Source organism: Ruditapes philippinarum, unplaced genomic scaffold (assembly GCF_026571515.1).
Source record: "Ruditapes philippinarum isolate M1 unplaced genomic scaffold, ASM2657151v2 ctg9023_1_1_1_1, whole genome shotgun sequence".
Taxonomy (NCBI): Eukaryota; Metazoa; Mollusca; class Bivalvia; order Venerida; family Veneridae; genus Ruditapes; species Ruditapes philippinarum.
In genome coordinates, this window is record NW_026854505.1 from 42,093 (window position 1) to 56,781 (window position 14,689).

Here is a 14,689-nt window from a genome sequence, read left to right on the forward strand (position 1 = left end):
TAATATTGAATTATTTTACTGTTCTAAACATCTTACTCAAGTTTGATTGCCTTGAATTATGTTTGCTCATCTTGAGGCTTGCAGCTTTAATTAACCTTGACCGTCAAAATATTGAATCTTACTTAAATTGTTATATCATGGATTTGTTTTATTATTGGACAAATGAGGACAAAACATTCATGACGATTTATTCAAATGTGGCCTTGATATTTGAATTACCACGACTGTCAAGGTCAAAAATGAAAATTGAATTTCAAAAATTTTGCTTCCATGGAGTTTCAGCGGTAGCTCTTATTAAATGCATATCATACTCAAATGATTTGAAATTATCATTTTAGGATCCAAAATCCATATAAAGTCTGCAACATTTTCAAATTTTGTCGTTTTTATTTTTATTTATGCGTTCTTGAGGGATTCCTTACTACCGTCTATTTAAACGCCAGATCAGCGTTGTTTTTGTCGTGTGGAGACCGTAAAATGTCGCCCCGTAAATGAAGTATGTTATATTTCTGAACCTTAAAGATCGTTCAGAACGACATTATTGCCGTGCTTGTGTTATTTTTAGTTCCCTCTTTTCGGTTTTTATCTAGCTGAGTTGTTCTAGAATTTCTCATTTGAATACTTTTAAATCTACCCCTTAGGATATGTGGCCTGCTTTTTATTTGTCCTTTGAGGACTTATCTGTGATATGCATGCTATATTATCTCTGATCCCTTATAAAATATTCCATTTAATTTAGTTCCGCCCATTGTTTTCTCGTTTAGGGCACATTCATTCTTCAACTTGGGGACCATACGCCGCTTTTCATGTAATAGCACTAACGCGTCACGTTGGAGGTTTCATGATAACCTCCGTATGAATAAATCGATTGATGTTTTAAAATTCCATATTTTACTATGTTAAAGGGATAGTCAGGCAAATTAATGAATTAATATCTAAATGGTTAAAATGGTATTATGCACTCAAATCACACACACAAAAATGACTTTCCTTCATGAATTTCTGTATACATTCTATGATTTTTTGGTTTGAAGGGTAAAAATATCTACATATGTTGGAAGAAATTTAAACGCCGAAAGAATCAGTAATCCTTAAGCAAGTCATATGACTTGAACGAACCCTTGAAGTTTTGAAATAACAGATATTGTGGATATTGTATGATTGAAACAAGTCTAAGGCATTCATTTGATATGTTATTTAACGTTTTCAGAGATCACTGTGACAACTATTGTGAAAACTTAACGCTCTTACCTGACCCACGTAACCACCATTTAATTCTTTCTAAGGAGAAACGTTTTGTTCCTGTGACTGCCTAGAGTATTAATTTTGAGGACATTTACAGAAAAATGAATGAAACATTTAAAGCGAAGAAATATTGTGCATGCGTCTCTGTTTAAGCGTGGATGGTTACATGATTTTTCCATTTCCTTTCATGAACAGATTCAACCAAACCGAGTCTGCAATCATTTACTGTCTTTCGTTTTATGCGTTCTTAAAGAATACTTTATAACACTCTATTTTATTATATTGAAGTAATGTTCAAAGTTCTTTCAAAATATAAAATAATGGTGGAATGAAATAAAGAGGTCATTTGACATGGTTGAGAATAATACTGGTTATATTGGATTCGTATATACAAGACTCGAATAGCGTCCCGTCTAATAAAACTCGTCGAATAGAATTCAGTATGGTACTCAACCTCATGATATATTATAAAACATTTTATAAAGGGTGAGCAGCTTATAAAACAAAGATACATAATAATCCTAAGAAGTCCTAACCTTGATAAAATGTATCCTCCAAATAATATAAGTTATACGCCGTAATTCTTCATCTATGATCCCCTAATCAAATTAATTTCTCTTTAATTCTTTCAAAAGCTGAACAATACTTCGATACGATACGTGTAACCAGTGTTCGCTCCTATCAATAAGCCTCTAGTTTTCATTTCGATGATATTAAATTATACACTGGCGTAGCTGTGTAGATGTTACATAACATCAGCAATAAAATGTTCGATGAAGCTTTAGAAAACCACACTTTTCAAAATTGTGTCATTGCAAGATGAGTCCACCTAATCGTACTACGAGATTGTGTGCTATTTTATGTATGATATCTCCATTCCAAAGAACCCAGAAAGCTAGCTTTCGCACGAGTAAATATTGTGAGATTAAACATTTAAAGATATTTCATCAATAAGAATTTTCCCCCATTAAACTTACAAAAAAATATTGAATATAATAGAACCACTGCCCTCTATGCTAAACACTTGACGACATTGGGAAATCGCGAGGTAATCTTTATTTAATCATTTAAATTTTTCACAAGCATCATCCATGTTGCAATTTTGCTTTTGTTTTTGATTATTCATTTCCAGATTCGTTTAACTCGTTTTGTTAATAAATATATGTGGATACCACTGTTTAAGTCTTTTCATGTTTGTTATTAATACTAGATTATTCGGTTTGCGAGTTTTGACCCTTCACTTTACAAGGGATTCGAAATGGTTTTAACAGAACTCTCGTCATCAAGTATCCTTGAGATAATTTTTGCCGAACTGTGTCCCTATGTTGTATGCATAGTGGGAAACTTTTCAAAGTACAAATTCTTCTTTATATTATATATTCTTTTTGAAATCAATGTGGACAATTACAATGCACCATGTCTACCCTGATAGCTTCCGCGCGTGAAAAATTCTATATCTCTATTCTATACATTGTCACGGTAAGGTACAAATGATAGCAAATCAGCAACCTAAATAACATATCCTATCAAACATTATCATACAATGTGTAATCTATTTTAGTAAATTGATAAACGAGTCTAGTTCGTAGTCACTGTGACTTAGGCAAAACGTTTTCAGAAAAAATGTTTTTGCAAATCGGAACGTAAATCATCATTTTTGAGATTTGACATATTAGATTTTATGAAGTAATTACTGGTGTAGCCTAAGAATGCATTGTTTGGAGGTGGGGTCCAATGACTCCCCCCCCCCCCTTCATTCCGGTTTGCTGTGTGTATGTTTTGTTGCTGTTTCGTTTTAACGACGATTTTCGCTCATTTTGTGGTCTTATTTCGGTGGTCGGACCACCACAATACCATCTTTCCCGGATGACTAAACAGTAATTACCAACCTTTCCGAAAGTGACTGTCTATTATTCCTACCAAGACAAATGGCCACATTAGACTCAATGCCTGAGATCATTTGTCACTTTACTGAAATGCTTATCCTCTGGACCTCATTCAAGTCGACAATTTAGATATTTCAAGATAACCCGATTGATATATATTTTCGATCAACTTACATCCTACGGAATTATCAGTACCTATATAGGAATCTAGTAGTGATCCTTTTTTATTTTTAATCATAACGTCAAGTGCTAAAATAAGTTTTTTATTGCCATTTATTGTAAGATAATGTGAAGTATTTTATAGTTTTTGTAAATGCAACAGTAATGAAATTAAATTTTGTCTAGACAGGCGGACTTAGACAAACACTAACCTTCTTAAAGATGTATGTTTGTCACCGTACAGTGTGATACGTTAATGTAACGTATACATGTAATAATTTGATGACAACTTTAGATGAATATATATAAAGTGATAAACTGATAAACAAAATTATTATTCAGCATTGTTGTAACTACTGTATGTTATAGTTATAGATATAATTCGAAAATGACACAATCATATATTTTTAACTTGAAATGTTAACTTTAAAGAATAGTATGGTTTGAATTGAAACAGACAATAACATTATATAATTAAATCGTCTTTCATTGAATTTAAAATCATTGCTCACAAAGAAATATAAAAACGGACAGTACAAAAATATGCTCGTTGATGATAGAATTTGCAATTGTTGTTCATTACAAGATATTGAAATTAAAGAACACTTTATGTTGAGATGATCTGTTAATTTCTAGTATATCTGAAAATGTTTAAAACTTTAAAATAAACTAGAAAAGACTTAGCCGTTTGTAAAGATGGTGTGAAACGAGAATTATAAAACTATTTAATTTACTGATACAGCGACCTTAAGTTTATCAATCATTTTTTTCCATCTCGATTCACATTTCTAAACTCATTAGTATTCATGATAACGGTTTATTACTTAACAATTTAAACAGAATGAAAGGCATGGAAGTATAGATACTGACTTTGCCGCCAGTATAAACCCAGGTAAATCATGTAAAATGACCCGGCTCTCAAGCATTGTTGGTGGCTTGATATTTACATCACTTGAAGTTTGAAAGGACTGTTCCAATTTCAAAGCAGAAGAAAAGCAAGTGTACAACTATTGGGTGTAGATGAAGGATTGAGTCTTGATTTATAGGAGGATTATAAGACTTTGAATAATATTTTATTCTTCGTATCCTTAGAACCACTGCTACTTGTGCAAGCATTTTCATAGAGACTTCCACCTACGATTCCTAATTGGCATTTAACAGGGGTCTTTGAACCTCGAATATAATTTTGATGTGACATAACCGCGCAAGATTCGGCACACCATTACATGAAGAAATATCATGCACTTGAAGTCATCGAAGTGTTTGCATGACAATCAAGTATAATACTATACATATACATATTAAGTCTTGTATAGGTTTGAGTATAAGGGCCTCGTCTAAATTTGGGAATATATAATGAATCTACGGAAGCCGAAATGTAGACGAATACGTATTAATACAATTGATTTATAATGATAGTAATCTGTTGGTTTCTTTTGAAATACTTTTTATCTTAGTATTATTTTTTTCTCAAGTATTTTTTACAAATGTATAATATAATGAACTGCTGATATTAATTCATGTGCGTGTTATGACGACGGTTTTAATATTCTGAAACAAATATGGCGGCCATCTCAGATTTTGGTGGTCATATTGGATTCGCACAACCTGGATCCCAGGCTTAAATGAAGTGTTTTATAAGCCAACAACTGTGCCAAATCTCATGTTTTTCACAAGAGGTGCACACTTCGCACTATTTTATGCATGGATTTCTTGGTCTATATGTAATGAACAGTTTGCTAAATTATTGAAATGCAGAAATATCGAATTTATCAATTAGTCAAGTCGTTTACATGCTTATTGTAATTTAATACATAATCATGTTAACATGTAAGCACTGAAATAATAAACAGTAACAATACGAGTATGTACCAAATAATGAAGATTTTTAGAAGAGGTAAAATTACAAAATAAACAAATGATTTTGACTTTTAGCTTCTTACACATTTCATAACTTAGTTTAAAACTTATTAAATATCTCGCTCGCCCGAATGCCACAGAAAGCTATAAGAACATATGTTAATCTTTTATTATAAACCAATATTTTAAGACCAGTAAAGGACTCAATTACCTGAACTTCTATCAGTTATTTCACAAACAAAAATATAGCTGTCAAGAAATAACATTCATGAATGACGGATGAATAAATCATTTTCCAAACAAGAGCGATCAGTGATCACATGTGTCGCCTCGTGATGGCCAATTTCATGTTGGGACAAGTTTTGTGACAGACGGACAGTGCACAACTATACTTGGTACTGATCATTCCTGTAAAGTTTGGATAAAATTTCACCAGTAGTTTATGAGGAGTAGTCCGGACAAGCTTTTGTGTATCTGGCAACACACAGTTAAAACACCTTTTTATCAAAGGGCTATAACTCGGCCAAAAATCATTCAACCGAAAAACCCGTGCAATATGCGCAAGGACTTGAGCTACAGATCAATTCTGTAAAGTTTCATTGAAATTGCATAAGTGGTATAAGAGAAGTAGTCCAGACAAACTTTAAAAATAAAATCATTAAAGGGCCGTAACTCTTACAAAAATCATTGAACGGAAAAATGCTGACAATATGCACAACTAGACTTGGTACTTATCATTCCTGTAAAGTTTGGATAAAATTGCACAAGTAGTTTATGAGGAGTAGTCCGGACAAGTTTTGTGACGGACGGACAGACAGACGGACAGACTGACGACGGAGAAGTGATCCCTATATGTCGCCACTACTCCGTAGAGGCGACACAAAAATGAGCTACTGTTACCCATTAATAAATTAATATATTCCCGAGCTTTAAAAATCGATAATTTTACATTCCCGCAATATGGACCCAATAAAGGTATGCTATAGGCAATAAGAGTTGTTCTTGTTCACATGTTTCTTATCCTACTCAACATTTTTAGTTTACCCTAAAGTCAACAATTTCTTATCTGCTACACCAATCTCCGCGCACCTTTTTACTCACCTTTTGGTACTGATCATGGGAAGTAACCGTTGTTGATTCACTAAACTTCTCGTTACTTCCCCTGATCAGCACAGAAAATATATTGAAATATAACACGTCTGTTAAATAGTGTTCATTTTAAGAGGGGTAGATTGGTTTTAACTAGTGTGATATCTTTAAAACATTAATAAACATTAATAAACAGTAGAAGCCTGCCCCTTTAATAATAGCAGGCGACTCCCTTTGACAGCGAAAAAACCCATTAATATACAGTATTCTGGTATGTAATATTAAGTTCACTACATCAGTACCGTATAGCTATCAGTAATCAGGATGAATTGGCAAATTGTTATTAGCTCCTCGGTCATTTAATTAAGATGTATCAATATTTATCACTTACAACTCTGAAAATAATACAGATATATTACCGTTTTATGTGTATGACACTGTATATACATGTTTGGCATCGTTCTTTTGATCATTTATGGCATATCAAAAATGGATCAGTCATTTTTTCACACGTGAATGAGTCATTCAATAATGGAGATAGGTGAAAATTGATCAAAATTCGTTCAAAAATGACCAATCCGGACAATTTTAAACGGGTTCAAAATTTAATGTTACATCGACACTTCCATATATGGAACCATATTATTTACTAGCATAGCATGAATTTACAAATTTGTAGGATTTTTAGCAATTGCAACATCTCGGCTATTATGTTATGCGAATGGGCTTTTAGCACAATAACTTTTTATTGCACAATATGGTAAACCAAATTTATTTTTTGTTTACAAAAATGAGTTTTACTTAGTGCTGCTGTGAACAACAATATTAAATAGTATAATGTCCTATTAATAAAATTTTAACACAAAGAGAGAAGTTAAAGTATAAGAGCGTTTATGAAAAGGGCATTATTTATAAATGAGTTTAGCCCCAATACGAACAAACTTGATGCCTTATTGATGTATTGATAATTTTGTATTTAGTGTCATAGCGGAACACAACTACAAGATTTCTGAGAACGAAAAAAAATTATCTTAAATATTGACAAACAGTGATAAATAGATTTATTTGGCAAATGATATGTTGACACACTGACCAATTAACATGATTTTTATAGCATATATGTATGTACAGAAACACACAGCCCATGTCTTTATAACCAATAAATAAATGACATAAATTGGACAACAAAACCAACAGCTAGACTGCATAGCAAAGCTCTACATATGATATTGATTGAATATCAGTAATTTAAGACATTAAGTATTGAGTAATCATCATACATTAAAAGGGAAGGTAAATGTATGCAGAGGCCGACTGTTAAATATGATATGTTTGATCATATAACTGTAACTCTTTGTCTCCACATGTAGCATTTTAAATCTATGTACAATATAACAACAACAAAAACACTATATATTATCAGATATAATAAACTATCATTTTGTCAGGATAGCATGCAACAACTAAACAGTTTCTCTTGTCATCGAACAATAATGATAATGGGCTTACTAAACCGGAATCTTTAGAAACTAATTCTCCGAGGCATTTCCCTTCGCTATCAAACATCATGATGTTGTTTGAGCCACATCCAGAAATAAACACGGTTCCGTCATTGGATACACATACACCACGTGTGTCAGCAAGCCTTTTATCTCTCAGTTTCCTTTTCACCGTTCCATCTCTTGTCAAACAGACAACACCATCACTTGGGTCTGCTACACAAACATTTTCTCTGCTGACGGTCATTTGTTGTATAGATGTAAATATGCGTTGACCATTCACATCACTACCGATAGAATTTAATATTGTACCTGTCATACTGTATACATTTACACCTCTCTCAGCAGATACCCACAACTCTCCAGCACAATATGCCATTCCCCTGTAACCTCCACTTGTAACAGATATATCTCTCACCTTAGATAATATGCTCCCTACCGATATAAACCTAACTTTGTTGTTGTTCAGTTTCACAGCGACCTCAGTATTACCAGTACAACAGATACCTGTAGTATATGATCCTAGATCAAAACAATCTTTAATGTTATAATTCACATCAAGTCTCTTTATCCTCTTATTATAGTGATCAGCCAATATGATTGTACCGTCTGGAAGCTGACATACATCACAAATGTAGGGATCGTCCTTGTCGTTTTTCATGCGGATATTTTCCTCCTTCTGTGAACGTACTTTATACGTCCTTGATGTCGGCAGTCTTTTGTTTTCTGATATCTTTTGTACAGACCCTAAAAATGTTGATGAACTGACAGAGGACTTTAATTCTGTATTTTCCTTCAAATACAATGATTGAATGCCCTTAGATTCATGTTGTCCAAATACTGTTACTGCATCGTTTAATGTTTGTTGTGTCAGTTTTGTTTGGACAAACTGTATTTTATCCAGGCTATCCAAGTCTTTTAGTTGACTTCTTACCTGCTCAATTTCTTGTTTAGCTTTGCTTAAATTAGAAATATCTGTCTCCAGTTCTCCTTTGACCAAAGAATATACCGCATCTAGACCTTCCAACGCTTCACGCTCCAACTTCTGGATATGTTCTACCAAACCGCGCGCAAGTCCCTCTATTTGCGAAACGACGTCATTTCTTTGTTCCTCTATGCATTGCAGGTTCGTTTTCGTTTTCTTATCAGTATTTTCTAAACATTCTTGGATGTTCATAATGTCAGCCTTTAAACGTTCTGTTTCTCTTTCCTGATCAGTAGAAACTGATAAGTCGTCTAAACCTGTCACTCCCTTACAGGACCTGGTAACAAGAAAGTAAAGTATTTAAGATCATTTTAGTATTTACGCTTTAGTATCCTCACTATAATTAGGATCTGACATATTACTTTACATATCAACTATATACATTTATAAAGCTGATCTTGTTGTTTTCTGTGTGATAGCTCTGATAATTCGTATACAATTAATTTGGCTACTGTCTTCATGTGAAAGTGTTTTATTCATAATATCTTATCACTGGGATATATAGAAGTATCTGCTACACCTACCTTAAAGTAAATGATTTAAATGATGAAGTTTTTTATGTTTGTCAAAATGTAATGTTTCATGTGATCATGATTTTGTAATTTTTATCTCCTAGTAAGTGTTGTCCAATTATCATGCACATCACTTAAGTCAATTTGAAAGATGTTATCGCAGAAACATTTCAGATATCACATGACATATCTAATTATTATATTTAAAAAAAATAAAGATGATTGTGACACTAGCTTTCAAGTTGTCAATTATAAACAAGAGCTGTCACCCAAGTGACGAATGCCCCCGAAAAGGTTTCTTAGGCATGCAGGTACGCTCGTATTATGAAAAGAAAAGAGAATGAAAGTAACTAATTGCTGAATATTGTTCTTTGTTTTATTGTACCTGTAATCTCTAATTGTGATAGCATGAACCTTCAAAATATAAGTGTGACCTTGACCTTTGAAGAAGGGACGTGGTTCCTGGACGCTACAAAATGTTGTTATGAGAAAGACATTGCTAAATTATTTCAAAATCCCTTAATGCATGACAAAGTTACAGTCTGGACATGATTGTTATGTAAGTGGGGACACACGGACAGACGGACATGAGCCTCAGCCGCGACACATTGTCTTGTTGTGGTAGACATTTGTGCCAAGTTATTTTAAAATCCTTCCATGCATGACAAAGTTACAGTCCGGACTTGAATGTGTATTCGATAGAATGAGTACCTTCAAACTATAAGTGTGACCTTGACCTTGAAGGTAGGAACATGGGTCTATGTCGCGACGTATCGTCTTGATGTGGTAGACATTTATGCCTAGTTATCTTAAAATCCTTCAATGCATGACAAAGTTACTGTCCGGACACGATTGTGTGTACCTATAAACTCTAATTGTGATAAAATGAACTTCAAAATGGTAGTGTGACCTTGACCTTTGAGGTAGGGACGTGAATATTGGACGCGACACATGGTCTTGATGTTGTAGACATTTATGCCAAGTTATTTTAAAATCCTTTTATGCATGACAAAGTTACAATCCAGACACAAATGTGTGTACCTATAAATTCTTATTGTGATAAAGTGAAACTTTAAAATGTTAATGTGACCTTGACCTTTGAGGTAGGGAAGTGATTATTGGACGCCAAACGTCGTCTTGTTGTGAAAGACATTTTTCCCAAGTTATTCTAAAATCCTTCTATTCATAACAAAGTTACAGCCCGGACACGATTGTGTGACCCTATTTACTCTAATTGCGACAATGTGAACTTCAAAATGATAGTGTGACCTTGACCTTTGAGGTAGGGACGTGTTTCTAGGACTCAACACATCGTCTTGATGTGATAGACATTTGTGCCAAGTTATTTCAAAATCCCTCGATATATGTCAAAGTTACAGTCCTGGCACGAATAAAGTGGGGACGCACAGACAGACTGACGGACGGACAGAAATACGGTGCGATTATATTTTGCCTCCCTCCGGGGGCATACAAATACTGATTTAAATACTGAAAAAACACATATACCTTTCCCCCCAAAATTTAATGTTTTCGATGTCTGTCTATTCGATGTCACCATTCTTCCAAATCTCACATGATTTAAGTATATCATTGCAATTATTACAAAATATATAATGAGTTTCAAACTAATTATAAATCGTTGTAGTAATTCCAGATAACTATAAATGTAAAGATACTTAACAAAGAGAAATTAATATAAAGTAATACAAACCTATGATCTGTAGCAATACACTTTAAACAATAGACCATGTCATGTTCCTCACAATACATCTCTATCTCACGATCTAAGTGATATAAACATTTTGCTTTCACGATCACATGTGACCCTTGTTTTGCCTCGTTCTTGTCTACAAGCTTATGGGAACGGCTTATCCTCTGTCTTCCATGGTGTCGAGTGCATCCTGTACACAAAAACTCCAGACATTCAGGACAATATTTCACAGCTTGTTCTCGAATATCATCCTCAAAACAAGGGGTACAAACGATGTCAATTTCAGTTATAGTTGAACGACCGTCTACTTTAGCCATTGTGCCCGCTCAGTCTGTTATAAAATAACACATAAACGTTTCAATAACAATTTAAAGATCCTGCAACATAATATTTTTTATTGTTTTAAATCATAAATATAATGCTCAAATGAAGATTTACCAATAAGTCCCAAAAAGCATTATTTGTAAAAATATTACCGAATTTACATTTCATGTTAATAAAGGGAGGTAATTTGAAATATATTTTCTATAACGTCTAATACAATTTTTTTTCAATAATAAATGAATGTACATATTTAAATTATTACAAATACTATGGACAAATATTCGCAGTACATATTTTACATGTTCTTCTATGTTTGAAAATTGTTTTAGAAGCATCATGATATACATATAAAAAATCTCACTTAAGTGTGGAAACAACCCTATTTACAACATACAGGATTTTTATTATTTAACTTTACATTGAATCATTAAATGCATATTAATACGAATTCATGAAATTGAAATATATTACTACATTGTAGTATTAAGGTTTAATTTGTTCTTGGCATATTTTTTATTGAATATTTCACATTTTATGACCAAGATACCATATTTAATTATATAATGAAAACGGTGATCGATGAACACTTATAAAGATATTGTAAAATATTGTTTCATATATGCTTAGTCTGTTATATACATAAAATAGCATATACACGCTTCAATAACAATTCAATTCTACATTATTTATTATTTATGCAATTATCATATAGAATTGTAACATATTACAGCCCGCTGTCACATATGACCTAGAGGTATGACCTTGACCTTTGACCTAGTCACACGATTATTGCGCATGACAAGTCAACTCATTATTGTAAACATTTGTTCTAAGTTATTTTAACTTCTGCCTACTAATGACAGAGTTACGATCCGGACAAACGTAATCCGGACGGTAGTAAGACCTTGACTTTTGACCTGGTCAAAGAGTTTTTGCGCGCGACACGCCAACCCATGATGTTAAACATTTGTGCCAGGTTATTTGAAATCACATCAACTATTGATATAGTTATATTGCGGACAAGCTGTTTAAAACTTTTCTTTTGCATTTAACCTTTAAGTATGGCCTTAACTTTTGACCTTGCCACATGACTCTTGATCGCGACACGCTGTCTTATGATGTTGAATATTTACGCCAGATTATTTGAAATTTCAACAGTTAGTGATAAAGTTATAGTGCCGACAAATTGTTTGAAACATTTTTTTGCATTTGACCTTTAAGTATGACCTTGACTTTTGATCTAACCACATGGGTCTTGAGCGCGACACGCTGAAACATTATTGCGAGCGTTTGAGCTAGGTATATGAATTGCTTCCTATTAAGAGTTACGTTCATGACAAGCATATCCGGACGAACGGACAGACGGACGCACTCACGTTCATACACCGAACCGCATTGTGTCAACAAGGTCGAACTCTCCACAAGCGGGCTCGACAAAAAACCAATCGTTTATAGGTTAAAAATAATGTCTAGTTTAACATTATTGACAGTAGGGGTTTCCGCGTCGCAGATATATCTATACACGAATTCGCGCAAGAAAAACAAAGTAGAATAAAAGTACAAAAAAGAAAACAATGAAATTTAAAAAAAGAAAAATTGACAAAAAAGCAAGATAATGAGGCAACGTGTCAGACTAGGATAACAGGTATTATTTAATTTTTGTTTATCTATTCCCTAATAGTAACTCGTAGATGTATGGATATATGATCAATTGATAATGATTTAAAATATGATATGAAAATTATATTGAAACAATAGACGGTTTACCTAATTATAACGTATAATGATTTTTCTCTCATCTAATTGGCTCTGTATGGCTATTTTATTAAAAAAATTCAGTATTATGTATCTCGTGTTTATGTAATGTATTATACACTGAGAAAAATAAAATTTGATTGAATTTATTGGATACAATATAATTAATATAAGCAAATAGTTGACTCATGGCAAAAGGTCGGTAGCATGTTAAGATTCAGATTTAAGCTACCAAAACTGTGACTCTAAATATATCATTTTAAAAGTAAATCTTTGGTCTTACAGAATGTTGACGATTGACGAAGCTTTTCTGTGAAGCTGTGTAACAGTTAAGATGTTATTTTTAAGGAAAAAAATTCATGAGTGTATGATTGTTTAACTTTTAATTAGAATATGTGTCATATGATGTAACTGGAAGAAGGATGCTTAAGTATAAGTTCGTCTGAATGATTTTGCTCAATAGAAGAACATTATTGAATTGTGTAGATTCAATAACATAAATTGAATGACAATCTTGACTAGTTTTTGTAATGTTTAATATACTTAGTATGAGACGAATTGAAGAATAGACATCAAATTGTGACATAAAATAAAAACGGAGCCGGTCATGTTAAATATCATATCAGTAATAGAGAAAGTATTTCATTTTGACATTTTATCCTCTATGTTTTAAATAATTTTATTCATATAAATATTGTTGGACTTTAAATGGTTCGGTGTTGGGTATGGGATTATATTTGCGGGCAACTTGTTAATAATCTGGCTACCCGCCGTTAACCTGTGACACATTCTATGTCTTCATTAATGCATCTTCATAAAATTGCACAGCATGTCTTCATTGTAATTATTTTTCTATTCTAATTTATTGTTTCCAAGTAAACACTACCACTTTGCATGTACATGTATTTTTGTATGTTTTTAAAGAGGGAATTTAAAGTAAATTTATTTCCTCAGAACAATGTTAACCAGTATTATGATATGCGGAACGATTAGCTTCTGTCTGCTCATCTATAAAGTTTGACAAGGTTCTTTACTGATGACGGTCCTGCTTCAAATTTCTCCAATAGTTTTAAAATAGAAAGTGGGACAAGTAAGTTTCTGAAATTTAGAAAGTTACCGACACAGATATGTAATTTACCTTATCCTCTAGCGTCTTAACCCTGTTATAATTTCTCAACAAAATACGTTATACACCGTAATTCTTCATATATTACACTAATCCAATCAATCTGTCATGATTTCTGATTTTAATGAATAACTCAACAATGTAATACGTGTTAACTTTACTATACTCCCATAATTCCCTCCTATAAATAAACTTCTTGTTTCGTTTTCGATAAAGGTATTTTTTACATTGGTGTAGCTGTGTTTATTTCTTAATGGTCTCTGCGCAGCTACCGCGCTATAGTCCAATGCTTTATTTAAAATAGTTTATTTTTAGTTGAACATCAAAAGTAATTTAATTAGATGCAGTATCCAACTACTACTAATAAAAATCATAATAATTATAATAAACACTTGATTTCTAGAAGGTAACATATTAAAAAATACATATCTTATTTCAATTAAGCATAGTAAAGAAACCCACATATTTGTACACACATATAAAAAATGTAAGCAACAAACATTTAAATCGACAGACACAAGTCATGCATTCATCAGAT

At 32.7% G+C, this 14,689-nt stretch overlaps 1 protein-coding gene across 1 annotated transcript; it reads right to left on the bottom strand.

Moving 5' to 3' along the window:
• Window positions 1–5,091: 5,091 nt before the first annotated feature.
• Window positions 5,092–14,351, bottom strand: LOC132740298 (uncharacterized). The gene is made up of 3 exons (XM_060728176.1): window positions 14,164–14,351; window positions 10,947–11,277; window positions 5,092–9,000 (listed from the first exon to the last, which is right to left on the bottom strand). The coding sequence occupies exons 2-3, from the start codon at window positions 11,261–11,263 to the stop codon at window positions 7,659–7,661; spliced, it is 1,659 nt and encodes a 552-aa protein (XP_060584159.1). The 5' UTR covers window positions 11,264–11,277; window positions 14,164–14,351; the 3' UTR covers window positions 5,092–7,658.
• Between the last annotated feature and the right edge of the window lie 338 nt (window positions 14,352–14,689).